Raw genomic sequence first — 19,538 nt, 5'->3', positions numbered from 1 at the left:
CAATATTGTCATCCAGAAGGTTTTTGGATTTACCAAACAAATAATAGATTTTTCAACATGGGGGTCATCTACCTAATGCCTTACGTCACGGGCCGGGATAAATCCATTGAAGATGATAAAAAAATTAAAAAAAAACCGACTTTAATAACCACAAACACTACAAAGTAGAAAATAATTTAGTTTATTAGGTACCCAATATATTATGTTTACAAGAGTTATTGTAGTTCTATAGTAATATTTCTTGAAGCCGGTGCCAATCAGCTGCATGAACCGTCTATCTACTCTTCATATTGTTTTGTGACTCCGCATTGGCACCTCATTGGCACCGAGTCCAAAAAATATTACTATAGAACTACAATAACACTTGTATACATATTATATTGGGTAATAAATTAAATTATTTTCTACTTTTTAGTGTTTGTGGTTATTGAAGTCGGTTTTTTTTTTGTTTTCACATTTTTTCATGGCCCCATTGTACTAAAATATATACTTGGTTAAAAACATACTTGTTTACTAAGCTATTACACTGATCGCGAGCATTTTACTCTTATCCACTGAGGAGTTCTGTTCTCCATCTCCGAAGATATTCATCAGATCTTCACCGAAGTAAAATAGACCTCTCAAGTATGTCCTACGAAACAAAAAAAGAATCATCAAAATCAGTTTATATTTGGCTGAGAAATCGCGTAACAAACATACACTTCAATTGAGAACCTCCTCCTTTTTTGAAGTCGGTTAAAAATATGGTATGCCTGGTTAAAACCCTACTATTTACAAAGCTATTAGGTACACCGGTAGGTAGATTTTTTTTATTTAACGGATTTTAGGGTTTCGTACCTCTAAAGGAAAAAGGAACCCTTATAGGATCACTTTGTTGTCTGTCTGCCCGTAGTGTCTGTCAAGAAAACCTATAGGGTACTTCCTTATAGCACAAAGGAAAAAAAAATTAAAATGTTTTCGAGAGCAAATAATTATTAGTAGGTATTTTTAATTTTCAAAGTAAGATTAGACACTGAATAAATACTAAGTGGGGTATTATAATATGAAAGGGCTTTACCTGTTAATTCTAAAACAATTTTTATGTATTTAAATAAATGATTTTTAAATCTTTGACGCGCTGTAAAGTTACGAAAAATGAGATAGGTAGGTACGATGTTTTTCCTGGCAGGTGTCGATATTATGTAATCGAAGAAATAAAATACGATGTTGTTTTTAAACAAATATTTATTTTTAAAAAATAAATGTCTTATTTGTTATGCTTATAAATTGTACCTACTCATTTTTTAATACAAAAAAAAAAATATTATAAAAAAGAGGTAAGTATTCAAATTTAAAATGCTAATCTGCCATAGCCGTATAGCTTAATAAAATTATGTACTTAACTAAGTTTTTGAGTGAAAACTCTCATTACAGATCCGTGAGTGTAACTTTTTAGCACGCGTACCTATAGGTATAGCACGCGACAGGTCGAGATGGCAATCGGGGAAGTAACGCCCCGCACATCCACACAGCCCCCGCGCTAGCCCAATGCGGATGAGCGCGGGTGACATGCGGGTGTGCGGGGCGTCCCCCTGCCTAATATGTCGATTGCCATTTCGACCTGTCGCCGAATTATAGGTATACTTGATGTCAAAATCACGTTTATCAAGTCTATGCCAATGACATAATACCATAGACATGTTACGTTCATATAACATAGGATATAAAATTCATGATCGCAGATGATTAAGACAGAAGATACAAAACGCACGAGAATAGAAGAGATTGCGTTCTTCAAAATGTAACCAAAGTGTCTCTGTTTTCAGTCTTCACTTCTGATAGGCACGCATATACAATCTACCTACTTCTGTTTGATCATTGATCTAGATACTAAGTTAGCATTACAAAATTTCGCATAGTACCTATTATAGTCATCAAACATTACTTTCAAAAGTTACACCTAGAAAATGTCGTAATTTGCCATTTTCGTACATTGTTGGCAGATTTACGAATTAACGTTAACGTAAAAAGCTACACTCAGAATCTGCTGTAACTTTTCAATTTAACGTTAACTATACGTCGATACATCTGTCGTTTAGTATCATCGATAATAAATGATAAGATATGGTCAAGCGAACATAATTTTTCACGGTTTCAGGGCCACCTCTTAGATACTAATGAACGACCCGTTTGAAATCCAAGACGTCACTGAGGTTGCATTGGTGGTATAGCACCAATGAGTCGGTGCCATTTTGTTTGTTCAATAACCCTTTCCATACGAAGTAACATGTAAGTCAATGTTTAGCATCTATTATCTTTTTCGTCCATACTAAATGACAGATTTACGCACAGTTTACGAAAATTTGAAAAGAAAGAACGCTATAGGGCTTCAGGGCCCAAAAAGGCGACAAGTTAAAATATTAAGTATAATTAGTACTTATAGGTACTTACAACAATTTAGGTAGGTACTCATGGCAAAGACGGGCCAAGGTTGCCACAGTCGCTGACTGACTGACGGATAAGCTACTTTACATGACTAATGTTTACATGAAACATACACTGAAATGGACATATGCAAAGTGTGCCAAATAAAAAAACTGTTATATTTTGTGCGTAGATAAAGTTGTAGTAAAGTTGACAGATGTGTCATCACTAACATTTAGTTCCGAGTACGCTCACATGACGTTCTCTGATCAGCGCCAAAATGGCGAAGACCTAGTTGCTTCAACGGGTCAATAAAACATTTCAAATTTTGATGACTAAGATGGCAATGGAAAATATCTAGATACTAATTTTTATATTTTTCTCTCTCTAGTGTCTGGTCCATCAGTCATTGATGTACAGTGCGACAAGGCTCTTTTGGCGCGTTGCGATGGCGGAAATCGGTAGGGTGATTTCGTAAAACCTGCATCAATCACCAACCCTTGTTGAGATTGTTGTGATTCAGCCAAACACAACAATCTCAATTGTTGCGATTGGCTGAATTTGTGCTATTCTTATTGCAACAATGCATTGTAGCCAATAGTGAGCGAGCGTCAACCAATCAGAGGTATTTGCGATCGTGTTAATGGCACCGATTCGGTTGTCTTTCTCTAAACTAAATTTAGAGTATCTGCATCCTTTTCTTTTTAACAATGCTAAAAAGGGACAGAACATGAACTTAACATTTAAAGACTCTAAATTTTAGTGCACGCTACAAATTTAAACAGTAGGCTCGCGACTGTGCGCTAAAATCACGGGTTTTACCATCTAAAAATAAAATTTAAAACTGTCAAACTGCGTCTGTCCTTTTCATATTAGTTACATTAGTAAGAAGAGGATGCGAATACTCTAAAATTAGCTTGTGCTCAGAATCAGCACCAATTGTAGCTGTCTACTGCAATCGCGCAGCGGTACTAACGTTGCCGTCAAGTGTCCCCTTTGTTCTTGTTTGAATAGTCTAGTCTTAGCACTTCCAAGCCTTTGTTCTCCAACAGCGCCCCCTGTCATTCCAGTGCCAAGAGACCCTTGTCGCATTGTAGGCATGATTATACACATTTTCGTTCATAATAAAATATATTAATATGATTATAATATTTCTCTTATTCATAAGCTATGTTGGCCAAAAATGTAGCAAAAACAATATAAAATTCTCCGTCCGCCCACCACTCGGACCGCCCCGTACCGTCTTCTTTGTATTCATAACTTATGTATCAGCAGACCTATTCCATGTCTCAGTGGCGATGTAAAGTCCTTTTCATGAAAGAAGTCCCCCAGACGCAGCGCTGTAATCGCGTGACATAATGGCATTGTAAACAATCTGTAAAATGCACTAAGCTAGTTAAAAACTCACAAAAATCTACCACAACAAACGAACTTGATAACATCGACGAACGACAATATGGCCGACAATCACCGCCAACATAGTTCGCCGACATCATAGTTCTAAAAATCACCGCGCGACTTCTTTCATGAAAAGGACTTTAGTTTAGTTATAGGTTGTACTTAGATACACTGCGATGAATGCCTTCCTTACAAATAAATACCTGCGTTACGATATCGCGTCTATGCGAAGATAGCTTTACCAAAGTTAGCCGAAATAAGATTAGGAGTTTGCTTGATATTTAATGGGCACTTTCCTATGTTGTTTTTAGGTAAAAAGTATGGTTAACACATTGGGACGGAAATGTTTTTATTCTGTTAAAAATTAATAGACCTTGACTGCAATCTCACCTGGTTGTACGTGATAATGCAGTCCAAGATGGAAGGGATATGGGAGTTTTATTAAACCCATAAGTACCCCTTTATCGGTTTCTACGCACCGTTTGGATTTCATACCAACAAATGTATCGATAAATCGCCTAATGCGCAGGTACAAGGTAAGCGTTCTTTTTTTTTTTTGTTTTTTTTTTATAAAAATATTAGCCATGATAAAATATGACTAATATTCCCCTTTCCTCTCCAACTAAGCGTCAGGCTTGTGCTAGGAGTAGGTACGACAATAGTGCAACGGGCGGGGTTTGAACCGTCGACCTTTCGGTTTTCAGTCCACTCCTATACCGGTTGAGCTATTGGGGCTCTTGTTACATTATAATTCTAAATTGATTAAAAAAAAACTCCGAACTGAATTTCGGCCATCGTAGCTCATCTTAACGGAGTCTAGCCAACTCCGAAAGAGATCTATAGGTACTATAGTGCACAAGTGGTGCAAACACGATGGTACGGCAACCCGACACGAACGGAGAGAGATCAGGCGCAGGGTCGACAGCTGTACGCGCTTTACGAGAGACAGAAGCTAACACCGCCAATAACTAAAGTTCACATCCAGTGAGATAGAGAATATTGGTAGGTCTGTTGATAGTGGTGGAGAGGTTTAAACTTTCTCCGTGTTCATCAGTTGCCCCTCGCGGTAGTGCTGCGTCGGCACGCTGTTCTCCGCGATCCCTAATTTGATGTACTGGCTCCTCAGCACCAGGAGGAAGTAAATGCTGAGCACTGGAATAATCAAAGTCAAAGTCAAATAGTATATTCAAAAAAATATATTTGCAAATCGGTCTAGAAAAATCGATGTAGGTACTACATACATAAAAAACGGGCCGAATTGAGAACCACCTCCTCCTTTTTGGAAGTCGGTTAAAAAATCAGTACCCATATTGTAAATGTGCAAGTGTGTTTGTTTGTCGGTTTGTTGGTTTCTCCTTCAATCACGTCGCAACGGAGCAACTGATTGACGTGATTTTTTGCATGGATATAGTTAAGATCTGGAGAGTGAACATAGGCTACTTTTTATCCCGGGAAATCAAAGAGTTCCCACGGGATTTTTTAAAACCGAAATCCACGCGTACGGTTTTCAGATTTTTCCCCTAATGTCTGCTATTTAAGACACACCTACCTGCCAAATTTCATGATTCTAGGTCAACGGGAAGTACCCTGTAGGTTTCTTGACAGACCGACAGACAGACAACAAAGTGATCCTATAAGGGTTCCTTTTATCCTTTTGAGGTACGGAACTCTAAAAAAACGAATGGTGAGGAATACTTACGAATGCTTATGATCGAAGAAGGCATCTGCTTGAGCGATGCGTATCCGCCGGAGAATTTAGCGATTTCCAAGATGGCGTTGATCACGAGGGCGATCACCGCGAAGATCAGGTAGATCTTGATGTAGTTACGTCTCTCCTGGAAATCAGTACCCTCATTATAAATGCGAAAGTGTGTGTGTTTTTTTTTTTTAAGAATATTAGCCTTATTAAATGACTAATATGCCCCTTTCCTCTCCAATTAAGCGTCAGGCTTGTGCTAGGAGTAGGTACGACAATAGTGCAACGGGCGGGGTTTGAACTGTCAACCTTTCGGTTTTCAGTCCACTCCTATACTGGTTGAGCTATTGAGGCTCTAGCCTGTTTGTTGTCTAGGCTGTTTGTTTGTTGTCCTTCAATCACGTCGCAACACTGCAACGGATTGACGTGATTTTTTGAATGGGTATGGATAAAGACCTGGAGAGTGATATAAGCTAGGCAAGGTTGCCGGCTTATCAGTGTTTTAAGGATATATTTCGGAGAGTGTGCTCAGGAACATTTCGAAATCTTAATGCGGTTCACAGAATACATTTACTTACTAAGTTTCAACAGTATATAGCTCTTATGGTTTCGGAAAAAAGTGGCTGTGACATACGGACGGACAGACAGACATGACGAATCTATAAGGGTTCAGTTTTTTGCCATTTGGCTAAGGAACCCTATTATTAAAGGACCAGAAATTAGCCTGTCAATTTAGTTTAGTTCGTTAATAGAACGCCGTTGCATACAATTATTTTTTAGTTTTAGTTTCTTTGTTTTTGTCATGTTATGTAATATTTTTTGTGTGTTAAAGTATTTCTATCTATCTATCTATAGAATGAGCTACAAAAAAAATTGCCACATTGTTGTTTTAATTAATGTTCCTTCTCCCACCGAACCAAAAGTATAAGTGCCCAAAAGAGTACATTAACCCATTGAGCCAATTAAGGTTAATTTTTTTAAATTCCAATCCATGGACAAGGTTAATCAATTATATTATGGTGTATATAATATAACCGTAGATAAAACTAAGTTAGAAAAAACCGGTCAAGTGCGAGTCAGACTCGTACACGAAGGATTCCGTATCATCGTAGAAGAAAGAAAACTTTTTAATTTTGTGATGTAACCACAAATTCACTGATTTCGGATTTTTCCCTTTACATTGCTACCTGCCAAAGGGTTTTGAAGATTTTGGCCTATCTGGTAGTCCACCATTTTACTTTTTTTCCAACTTTTTATTTATTTATTATAGGCGCACGCTTGACCACGATTACAACTGATGGTAAGTGATGATGTGGCCTAAGATGGGACGCGTTTGCCTAGAAGGTGCCTATTCACTCTTGTTTTAAAGATACCCGGATTATAATTGACAGGAAACACTGATCTAGAAAGATTATTCCAGACCCTAGCCATGCGTTAAGGAATGATGACGCAAAGCGTTTAGTACGCGAAGATGGAATGTTGACGACATAGGGGTGGAACTGGCCCGGTGTCTTGCGATACGGTGGTAGAAAGGTGAGGGAGGGACAAGATCGAACAGCTCCTGAGCACACTCTCCGAAATATATCCTGTAAAACACCAATAGCGGCCGCACATAAAAAAACCTATATTAATCAACTAGCTTATGCTCGCGACTTCGTCCGCGTGGACTACATAAATTTTAAGCCTCCATTTAACCCACTTAGGGGTGAAATTTCGAAAAATCCTTTCTTCCTGGGTACCTACTCTTTACAAAGAGTCTCTCTATTAAAAATATACTCTTGAAAAAAGCATATTACACAATTTGAAGATTATCTAAATGATAAAAGAGCGTGGATTTGACCTGCAGCTCGTTCCAGCAACGCACAAGACTGCAAATACTATTTTATACTTGCCATAATCTTGTACCTGTATCAAATATTTGAAAAGAGCAACCGCCGAGTTTCTTGCTGGTTCTTCTCGGTAGGAAAGGCATTCCGAACCAGTGGTAGATGCATCCGACTATTCGAAAGTACTTGTAAAAGTTTATTTGAATAAAAAAGATTTTTATTTAAAGAACACACCCTCCAAATTCATGGCTCTAAGACCAGCGGTTTAGGCTGTGCGTTGATATATAAGTCAGTCAGTCAGTCAGGACTTTGAATTTCATATAATTATAAATAGATACAAACAAGTAGTGTATGAGACAAAATCTTCCGAAATATCACGTTTCCGAGATATAAGCTATTAGAGACTGTCGTACTGATAGCATCATCAGTACGGCAGTCTAGCTACCAGCTAAAAAGTATTCATAATAATAAGTCAACGGGAAATACCCTATAGGTATTGATTCCCTTGACGGGTCTTGACAGACAGACAGACAGACAGACAACGAAGTGATCCTATGAGGGTTCCTTTTTTCTCTGCAGATACGGAGAACGGAACCCTAAAAATTAGTTCAATTGTTCCAAAACTGTTGATGACTCAAGCTAATTGATGCATTCTTTAGTTTGTGGACGTGGGAGTGGTTATTTTCTGGCGCTCGAGCAGTACAAGTGTGGTGGACTGTAGGCACTAGCCGGTAGTTTGATAGCTACAGTGTGACGATCGCAATCATCTCTGATATGTTTGTATACCTAACTCCAATCTTATTACTCCGGGATAAAAGAAAAATCCCTTGGGAACTCTTTGATTTTCCGCAATAAATGGTACCTATAGTGCGCGACAGGTTGATATGGCAATCGGGGAGCGAACTCCCCGCACAGCCCCCACGGTAAGCCAGTGCGGGAGAGCGCAGATGACGTGCGGGTGTGTGTTCAGGCGGTGCAAGGCTGCAATGGCGTTTGGAATGAGACCTAATCCAAGCGTGGACGTATACCGGTTGATGATGATGAAAGTCAAAAGTCAAATGATTTATTCAAAATAGGTAATAAATTACTCTTTTTGATAGTCAGATGTTGGATTTGTAAGATATAGTGGTGATAATTATTACGCAAATTTAAAACTACAGCTACGAGGGTTCCAAACGCGCCCAGGTCTGAGAAGAGCCCACAACAAACTCAGCCGGGTATTCTTTTTATTATCACCACTTTACAAAATTATTCATACTTATTAGAACTATCACATAGCCGTTAAGCAACTCATTCTCAAGCTTGCTTATCATAAGATGAATTTACCGGTTGATGATGAATTTACCTTATGCAGTCCAACGAGGAGCAGTATAGTGAACGGCAGAGCAATCAGAATCACCACCAGGATCACAGCGCTGAGTATGATGAGAATGGTTGCGACGGCTTTGACTTTCATATCGTCCTCCTTGTTCTCCAGGTCATCAGTGATGTGCATCAATGTCACGCCGCTGCCTACGCCTAGCACGGCAAATATGCCGTATAATATGTAGGCCACCTGTAAAAAAATTAAGAATATTTATTAGGTAGGACTTAGCCAAAAAAACCGGCCAAGTGCGAGTCAGACTCGCTCACCGAGAGTTACTCGTACGTACTACAGTTGTATTTTTTAAGACATTTTGCACGATAAATCAAAAACTACTGTGCATAAAAATAAATAAAAATCTGTTTTAGAATGTACAGGTAAAGCCTTTTTTTTATTTTTTTCAAGCTCAAGTCAAGCTTGTGCTAGGAGTAGGTACGACAATAGTGCAACGGGCGGGGTTTGAACCGTCGACCTTTCGGTTTTCAGTCCATTCCTTTACCGGTTGAGCTATTGAGGCTCTACCGGTAAAGGAGTGGACTGAAAACCTCTACCTCTACCTTTCATATGATACTCCACTTGGTATAGTAATTTCACTTTAAAAGATTGTTATATGTATTTGTTCATGAACACATTTTAGTTTTTTTTTGTGATGCAACAACAAATTGACGGTTTTCGGATTTTTCTCTTTACGTCTGCTATAAGATACGGGAAGTGCCCTATAGGTTTCTTGACAGACATATAGACAATGAAGTGATCCTATAAAGATTTCTTTTTCTTTTTGAGGTACGGAACCCTAAAAAGATTACAACAACAGTGAAGAAGATGTTATGTCTGCGCTTTAGTTGACTTAAGAACCAATCGCGTGGCGCTGAAACGCTACCGATACCCGACAGATAACACACTGCGTAAATTCAAAGTCGAATTTCGTTTTCCTCGATGCCAACTGTAAGAATTTTTCCTTATCCGAGTCAAAAGGTAAACAAATCTAAAATAGCTTTTATATATAGTAGTATTGTATGTAGTCGACTATACATAGCTAATATTCAACTAGTAAGTACTATCAACTAATGCGAAAGTGTGTCTGTTTACTAGCTTTCCACGTCCCACCCGTTTAACCGATAGTCGATGCAGAGAAAGCTTGCATAAGAAAGCGCATTACATTACTGCGGCGCTGCACAATGCACATCGCGGCATAAGCGTCAAACATAGACTAATATGTCATTTAGGTATCTCTATGGCGTCAAAATATTATTTCAATCATTTCGTATGGTGCATGTCGCACTTGGTCGCACTAGAGCGGCGTTGCGCAGCGCGTCGCGGCATGCAGAACATCGCTAATGCAATCCGGCTTTTATCCCAAAAAATTGAAGAGTTCCTACAGGATTTTTAAAAACCTAATTCCACTTGGACGAAATAATGGGCATCATCGGGTGTGAAATACCTGAAATAGGTTACTTTTTAATTGTTTAATGATTTTCAGGGATTCGTACCTCAAAAGGAAAAAAGGAACCCTTATTATAGGATCACTTCTTTGTCTGTCTGTCGTGTCTGTCAAGTAAGTATAGTACATAAAGCAGTTTTAACTTTTAAGCATAACTTTTAACTTTTATTGCTATTTTTGTTTATTGAGGCTTGGCAGCTAGGTACTTTGAGCTTACGGAAAAACAGGCCAGACCCAGGTAGTTTTTTCAAGGCCATCAACTTAATACTTAATTAGATGTTGCATCATAAGTGTAGGTTTTCGCAGAACATCTCAGATCAGGAAGATTATTTAAATATTATCTAAATATATAAAAGGAAAAGGTGACTGACTGACTGACTGATCTATCAACGCACAGATCAAACCACTGCACTGGACGGATCGGGCTGAAAGGGAAACGCCCATTCATCAAAGGGTTTTTGACCAAAGTGCATCCATCAATGAAATTAATTAAAGGCATTAGGACTGAGATCACAGATCAAGAAACAAGCACTATTTTGGACATAGAACTCGGAGTCCGAACTTTTATAAATTTTTTGTTTATTGGTTTTCTCAGTAAGAATTATTGTAATACCCTTACCTACATTGCTAAGATTGTCATTACGAGCGGAATTAGTTGAGTGTCTTTTAATTACGGAGTGTTACGCACAAACCGTTACAAGCAATATTTCAATCATTAAATAAGTTTTTTTTTACCAAGAAGGGGCGTTTCCCTTTGGCATGCAGATAGCTATTATGACGTAGACATCGATTTTTGAATTATTGAAAATTCAACCCCTAAGGGGGTGAAATAGGAGGTTGAAATTTGTACAGTCCACGCGGAGGCAGTTGCAGGCATAAGCTAGTCAGTACCCTTATTATAAATGGGAGTGTGTTTGTTTGTTCGTCTAAAACGACTAACTAGTTGATGTGCTCGATAGTGCTCGATATCTGATGGACGTGGGAGCAATGGCCGATGGCTCCCTCATTTCTCAATACCAAATTCAGCACAAAAAATCTGCTTATGGTCCCCCGACTGATTGCAGATAATGACAAAAAAAAAGTCGTTATGCTTACCAGTTGCAAGTATCCGAGAATAAGGCATCCCGTCCTCAGAGGTATGCAGCAGCAGCAAGTATCGAAAACGAACTTCGAGTCGCTGTAACAAACATTCAAATCAAAGCATCTCGGAATAAACGGGCTACTGGTTGATAAGAATAGAACGCGTCCTCGAAATCTGAATCTGAAAAATTCATGAAGAAGTCGACTGCGCAATACAACAGCGAAATCAGTTTGTTCACGATTCACGTACACATTACCCCGTAGATAGACTAATAAAGCTAGATAAAGGAACGTTTGCTTTATCATTCACACTAAAAAGAGAGCACAGCTAAAATTATTAATGTGATAAACAAAGACGCACGCAGCTAACCTATTTTTTGTCCCTTTATCGTGTAACCGATTTTTTCTTGGATTTTTTTCAAGAAATACAACTTTAGTTGCAAAACAAACTTTGAGAATTTTCACATAAAAAACGTTTAATACAAATATTGTTGATCGGTTAATACAAATATTGACTACTAAACAATGGTAATAATTGTCGTGTTATTCATCGTTACGTCGTGCTATCGCTATCTCATACGCGGTTACACAGTACTTTAATCTAGCTTTTTTTACCCAATCTACGTATTACCCCCATATTATGCGAAAATGTTTGTTTGGTTTGTACTTCAATCACTCCACATGCAGCGGAGCAAAGGACGAAGACCCCTGCAGGGAAAGTGACGCAGGGCGTTTGTGCAATCATCGGTATTCGGTTCGTAACCGTGATTCTTCGAAATGGTCATCATTCAAATAATATTAAACGATTACAAATACAAGCTAGACATAATGTTGGGTAATGTTGGTAATAAATGATTACTGATACAAGCTAGACATAATGTTGGGTAATGTTGGTAATAAATGATTACTGATACAAGCTAGACATAATGTTGGGTAATGTTGGTAATAAATGATTACTGATACAAGCTAGACATAATGTTGGGTAATGTTGGTAATAAATGATTACTGATACAAGTTAATATAAGTCCCGCAAATTGCTATTGCGCTGGAACCAATCATTAACATCAGCGTGACGTCAGCCGAAGTAAAAATATACCGTCAAAAATAACGAAGGTCTGACCTGACACGCGCTGGCTCTTCGCGTCACAATAACAAGAGTCGGTTTTGTTTTGTTCACGGATTTTCTACTTCGTGGTTTAGTTCAATATTTATAATTATTATCTATCCATTTGGAGGACGCATTGCCTACTTCTAGAAATGAAACCTATCTATCTATACACTATACAGTAGGTACCTATCCATTTTGTGGACGCGTGTATTTCTTGGAATGGACCAAGGTATCGTATACATTGTAAAAATTTAAATAAACACAATACCTTTGTGAGCTTATGAAATTATGCAGTAGGTACCTACCTAAGTAACTAATTATTTTTTGAAATCGAAATTGTAAATTCCACGCTTCCTCCATGATTTATAAATTATAATTATTATGCACTGATCACGCCAAAACAATCCAAAAATACCTATAGTATGCGACAGGTCGAGATGGCAATCGGGGTGGGGTGGGGACGCCCCGCACACCCGCACAGCCCCCGCGCTAACCCGATGCAGGCGAGCGCGGGTGTGCGAGGTGTCTACCCGCCTCATACCTAACTCGATTGCCATCTCGAACTGTCGCGAACTATATTTACAGGCCACAAGTGATAAACATCGATCTTTAGAAGGAGATAGCAGATTTGTAGAGCACTGTCTCGGTCGTTGAGACCGACAAAACGTCATATGGGTATGAGTGACAGAGACAATTAATGCTCTAAGTACAAAACTGAAATGTCATTCTAAAGGCCGATGTTCTTCCTACCTATGAGGTGTGCTAAAACTCTGAAACACCTGTTATATGGTATTTAAACAAAACAATAGAAGTGGGTAAAATAAATACAACCTACGTGTACATCTAGTTTCGGTTTTATGATATACTAGCGACTCGCCCCGGCTTCGCATGGGTGCAACGTAGATAATTTATGGTGTCAGATATCGTGTGGTGTCAGTGGGAAGATAGGCGCCGTGGCACCGCAAGCCGCCTCTCGTTTTGTTGCGCGTTAGTTTTAATCTTACGATATTTCATATTATTTTAATATTGTGATATCTCGTAAGATATTATTCTAAATTAAATGATGTAAAAGGCAATTTTGGTCTAAATTGAATATTACAGATGATTAACTATTTTATTTTGATAAGAATTAATAGTATGTCAGTAAAAACACCCTCGAAAGAAAGGCTTTGTTTCAGATCGCATTTGAAAATCATAAAATCGAGTATTGTGAGCCAACCTTCAAAGATACATATATATGCTATTGGGGACTTTTTTATAGAACTTTTTAAGAGAAATAATTTTACCATACATTGTTTTCGTGTAACTTTGACCATTTAGGCAGCACACACCTCGGAAACTCTCAAATGAGAGGATTTTTTCCGACCTAATTCACATTATTTCAATTTCCCTAGGGATCTCTAATTTTTAGAGAATTAATCTGTACCTATAAACCTTCCTCTTGAATCACTCTATCTATTGGTGAAAACCGCATTAAAATCCGTTGTGTAGTTTAAAAGATCTACGCGTTCATACATATGTATTACATACATACAGACGCGGGAAGCGACTTTTATTTTATACTATGTAGAGATAACAAAGAATACAAACTAAACAAAAAAATTTGAATAAGAATCTAATTTGGATAGATAGGTAGGTAGGTACAGCATGAAATGACATCATACCAGCCAAATGTGTAGCTGTACAAAACATTCACACAATACAATGTCAGCCATTCCGTTATTTGCGATGCCCAAAAAAACATTGCATATTATTATTATCATAACACCTAGACTCAAGGCACATTGCTGCAGATTCCAAATTCCAAGCGAAACTAGGTAGGATTGCCTTTTTTCACGTTTTTAGGTCTCTTGCCGGTTCTTCTCGGTTTCCGAACCAGCACTGGTTCTGTTGGACAATACCTAGCACTGCCTAATATAAGTGCCGCAAATTGCTAATGCGCGTGCCCGCCATTTTAGTGACGTCAGTACTAGACTGAAGTTTGGAGCTGATGGTATATTTTTATTTCGGCTGACGTCAAAATGACGTCATTTCGATGTTAATGAGACATGGCTCCAGCGCAATAGCAATTTGCGGGACTTATACCTATCTACTTTCCTCTAGGTAACTACGGCATCAGCACAGTTTTAAATAAGGCATATTAGTCTGGCACACATGTAATAGGTAGGCCTATATTATTATAAACTATGTCAGGGAAAGCCTCTCGAATAGTAGCGTGCAGGTCATAGAGGCATAAATGCACTGCTTACCCCAGTTGTAAGCTATTTATCATTATGACCATATTTTTCATTATGACCTGCCAGTAAACAGGTTCCTACCTAACTATTGCCTACCCTGGCTTCAAACCCTGTGCACGCCACTGCTCTCGAATTAATTAGAATAAAAGAAAAATTTTGCTATTCAAATAAAAGCAAATAACGACCTAAATCGTCAACGCGCCTATAAATTGCGTTCACACCTCATGCAGTCCTTGACGAAATTATGGCTCTTCCGTGTTTTAGCCCTAAACAAAGGCACAGAAACAGAATATACATAATATTATAGTACTACAAAGGATAATAAATATATGTATATAGGCAGTGGCGTGCACAGAGTTTGAAGCCAGGGTAAGCATTAGTAAGATAGGCCTTAGATACACCTTATAGAGACCTACTAAATGGCAGGTCATAAAGAAAAATGAGCACTGGTCATTTCAACTAGGGAAGCAGTACTTTTATGCCTCTATGAATTGCACGCCACTGTATATATGTTTATTGTTCAATAATCAAGTTAAAGAATAAAAACGAGCGGCGGCTACTAAGGCAGAAAGGGCCAAGAGGCGCAAATATGAGAATATAGAAAATAGTTTCATATTTGTGCCTTTTGGGGTGGAGATCATGGGTTCGTCGGGCGAGGATGCTAGATCCTTTTTTTAAGGACCTTTCATCCCGTCTCGCGGAATGCACGGGGGACCGGAGGGCTGGCAGTTACCTCGGTCAGCATATTAGTCTGGCCATTCAACGAGGTAACGCTGCCAGCGTTCTGGGCACCCTGCCTCGTTGCGGTGGTTTAGGTGATATTTTCGATCTGTAATTTTTATGTTCTAGAATAAAAATAACCTAGTTAGGGAAATCCATAGTTAGGGAAATCCATATCTATGTCTAGACTAATAAATAAAATTGAATTGTCTGTCTGTAATTATTTCGAAAGAACTACCTACCTCATATGAATATTTGAATTTTGAACTGCAGGTAGGTATGTACATATCAAAACCTGAATCACACGTTTTTAAAAATTTTGTCCGTCTTAAATAAAAAGACCGTGGCGTGTGAAAGTGTCTACAAGAGACCTATGTCCAGCTGTGGACGTCTATCGGTTGATAATGTTGATGATTATAAATCCGAAAGCTAATTTGCAAATCCGTTTCACTAAGATACTTAGTTAAAACCGGCAAGCCTGATTTTAGGACAAACTGGTTTTCATTTTATTTTTGCTGGCCAAACTACATTCTAGTCACTATTGAACGTAGAATAGAATAGAATAGATTTTTATTCAAATAAACTTTTACAAGTGCTTTTGAATCGTCAACTAGTTTAATTTACCACTGGTCCGAAATGCCGTTCCTACCGAGAAGAACCAGCAAGAAACTCGGCGGTTGCTCTTTTCAAGAGATCAATTGTCATATAAGTGCCGTAGAATAAGAACTTCATTAATTTTGGATCATTTTATAGCAAGGAGCTAAACGGCGTCAAGTACGTAGATACTCTAGCAATACTTAGGGCAGGCAAGCTCTCGTTGCGACTTGTGCGAGTGTTTTGATTTGCTTTGTAGGTTATGTTAAAAGTCAAAGTCAAATGATTTATTTAAAAAAGGTAATACTCTTTTTGATAGTCAGATGTTGGATTTGTAAGATATAGTGGTGATAATTACTACGCAAACTTAAAACTAAAGCTACGAGGGTTCCAAACGCGCCCAGGTCTGAGAAGAGCCCACAACATTAAGATCTTCACTTGTACCTATTGATTTTCACAGTCAGCGGTAACAAGGCCGAATGGGCCACGTAGGTATTAGATAGGTATATTACGGGACAGGTCGAGATGGCAATCGGGGTGGGGACGCCCCGCACATCTGCCTCATACCCCGATTGCCATCTCGATCTGTACTGTATTATAGGCACCTACTTATATAATAAGATCAATGTTTAAAACTCTGCAATTTTATTCTCTCGCTGAAGTGGCAATGAGATGACAACATTACATACCTTATATATTATCACTGCCGAAACGATAACCTTGTGACATTATATACAGATAGACAGATAGTCGTTATTGTTTCGCTTTCGGATAGGAAGGCCTTCATGTCGGGACTGAATATAACGATGATGTCATGTTTGGCGTCCTTAGGGCGCGGCGCCTCTCTGGCGGGCGGGCGTAGGGCGGGCAGGGTGATTTGAGTGATTATTGTGATTCCCCCAACTTTATTCGATGACCTATATTTGCAATCTATTTATCATTACTGCATTCAAAAAAAAGCTCTTATAATTTTACGGTGGGTTCATCTCCTAAGTAACTTAGTTATTTGTTTAGTTAAGTTCTTTTTATTTGTCAAGATATTTTGCAAATGCTGTGTACACATTTTATAGATACATTTATCAGCCTGTTTGTTTATAAGTGTCGTAGTTTGTGTTAAATTAATGTATTGTGTGTGTTCCTAATAAATAAAATAAAAAAATAAAAATTACTAGATGATGCCCGCGACTTTCTCCGCGTGGATTTAATTAACGAAAACCGGCCAAGTGCAAGTCAGACTCGCGCACCGAGGGCTCCGTACGACAGTCGTGTTTTTTTCGAAATTTTGCACGATAAATCAAAAAATTGCAGATCCCCACTAAGAAAGCATTTTGAGAAATTCAAACGAGATCTTCAAAAACACCTAACAGTTTTCGAAAAAATAAAAATATCCTCATTAGAATTTAAAAAATTTAAAAAAAAATTAGCAATTTTTTTAAACCATAGGTACCTACCTACCTATTTATCTCTTGGATTATCTACTTGTCCCAATTCCCAAAACTATCTGCTTTTTTATCATATACAAACCTACCTACTATGTACCTATTATCTAGACAGGCCTAAGTAGTCTCGCTTAGATGCGGCCGCTACCTAACTTGTGTTAATTATTTTATATTCGTATTTTATTACAGTAACCATAAGGATAAAAATTAGTAAGTTGGTACATACCTATTCTATTTTAACCGACTTCAAAAAAAGTAGGAGGACCGACTTTTTTATGTTTTATGTATGTTCCCCGATTACTCGAAGACGCCTGGACCGATTTTGAAAACTCTTTTTTTTTGAAAGGGTATACTTCAAAGTTAAAAAGCTTAGTAAATAGTAGATTTTTAACCAGGCATAGCATATTTTAATACCATGGGGCCACTAAAAATTGTGAAATAAAAAAAAATTACAAAACAAATAAAAACCGACTTCAATACCAAGCTAGCCCCAAACACTAAATTTTAAAAATAATTTAATTTATTACCGAATTTATTATGTAACAAGAGTTAATTTAGTTCCATGATAATATTTTTTGGGATCGGTGATAAAATCGTAAGTTGGTACCTCCCTTTTCTATTTTATTCTTAGAATTGAAAACATTTATTTAACAAACACAGTAAAATAATAATAAAGTAAAGGCAAAATATCCTGCGGGTGTATAGAATATTTCAGTGAACATCGAATAGGTAAATCAAACTTTTTACCTATCTTATTTAGTGCCATGTGGTCTTTTATTAGGGTTTCATACACGAAGAGACCGGAAGGGTGCCAATATCATGTCCGTCTGGTGGACTGTATCTTATGAACCGTAGTACAGTCGAAAATTTAATAGTAGGTAGGTACCTAGTTATTTGTATTTCTGTGAGTACTATTATATATTCTGTTCCGCTATACAACAACAAATTAACACTTAATAAAATTTTCAAAATGGCTGTCATGAAAATTAAAATAAAATAAAAAGGGTTCTTTACGAGGTAGGTACAAATTACAAAACCTGTGTACAAAACCCTTCGTGTTCGAGTCTAACTTGCCCGCGACCATTGACTTATAACACCTATGTATATTACTTCGTAAGGACAGGGCCATTGAGAAGCAAAATGGCACCGATTCATTGGTCCTAAAATGTTTATTTAGCACCAATGCAACCTCAGTGAAATCCAGACGAAACGAAACGGGCCACGTGACAGAAAAAGTTCATTAAACTATAACTGACCCATTCATACATACAATCAATAATAATTTATATCCAAACTCATAATAATAATTTACACTCGGTATGCATGGTAGCGATTCTATAGGCGTTTTTCTAAATTTCCGTTTCAAGTCAAATCACTTTAAAAGTTTTTCAACTGCTACTTACGTACCTAGTTACTTTGATGAATGAAGAAATATCTATAAGTCCAAAATTCCAAACAAAGACTTCGACTTATTTTAATTAATATTTTTCCTCCCAAAAAAGGAAGTCATTAGATATACCTACAATTGGAATGTGGCCGGCCGGCGCCATTTAATGTAAATACTTAAACATGTTAAACATTTTTTCAATATTAAATTCGTCTTTAAGTAGATATAAAAGTTTGTTTCGACTAACCTTTCTGCTGTTACCACTCGCACATTATGGTGTTTATTATCCATTTCGAACTAAAGACAAAGTATATTCAATTATAACAGATTAATATTAAAAATGGAATAGCACCAAGACGAACGTTGATGTTAGGAGACAACCTAACACTGTGTGAGGGACTGGTGTTACAAAATCTACAAAAAAAAATAGGCCAAGTGCGTGTTGAACTCGCACTCGAACGGTTCCGTCAGTTCCGTACCAAGGAATTACAATGTTTAATAATTATTTATTAAATCACACACTGTGTTGACGCAAAATCTTCGTATTTATAATTAATTGTATCACACTTTGTATTTATGCGAATTATTACAATATTTTTTTAACGGAATAATTAAACTGTTGCATGCGCTCGATCAGACTGACTCCCGAACAGACTCCCGACACGCCCGGCCACGCCACCGCTCGCCCCGTTCGGTTACCGCCGACAACAGCCGAGGCGTGCCGAGGCACCCTCGGTTCCGCCCGTCCTGTGCGTCCGACGCAGCAACGCAACGCGTCACATATTATATCTATTTTTAATTTTCTTGGCGGCCATCATGAAATTGCATATTTGTTGTTATAGCGGC

General features: G+C 37.9%; 1 protein-coding gene across 1 annotated transcript; it reads right to left on the bottom strand.

Annotated features, from left to right (window-relative positions):
* Window positions 1-1,206: 1,206 nt before the first annotated feature.
* On the bottom strand, window positions 1,207-19,356 carry LOC117989554 (uncharacterized). Its single transcript, XM_034976917.2, has 5 exons — window positions 18,940-19,356; window positions 11,223-11,304; window positions 8,669-8,878; window positions 5,501-5,636; window positions 1,207-4,953 (listed from the first exon to the last, which is right to left on the bottom strand). The coding sequence occupies exons 1-5, from the start codon at window positions 18,981-18,983 to the stop codon at window positions 4,832-4,834; spliced, it is 594 nt and encodes a 197-aa protein (XP_034832808.1). The 5' UTR covers window positions 18,984-19,356; the 3' UTR covers window positions 1,207-4,831.
* Window positions 19,357-19,538: the final 182 nt, after the last annotated feature.

Source organism: Maniola hyperantus, chromosome 16, assembly GCF_902806685.2.
Source record: "Maniola hyperantus chromosome 16, iAphHyp1.2, whole genome shotgun sequence".
NCBI lineage: Eukaryota > Metazoa > Arthropoda > Insecta > Lepidoptera > Nymphalidae > Maniola > Maniola hyperantus.
The sequence above is the reverse complement of the archived record's forward strand: the minus strand, read 5'-3'. Positions and strand labels throughout refer to the sequence as shown.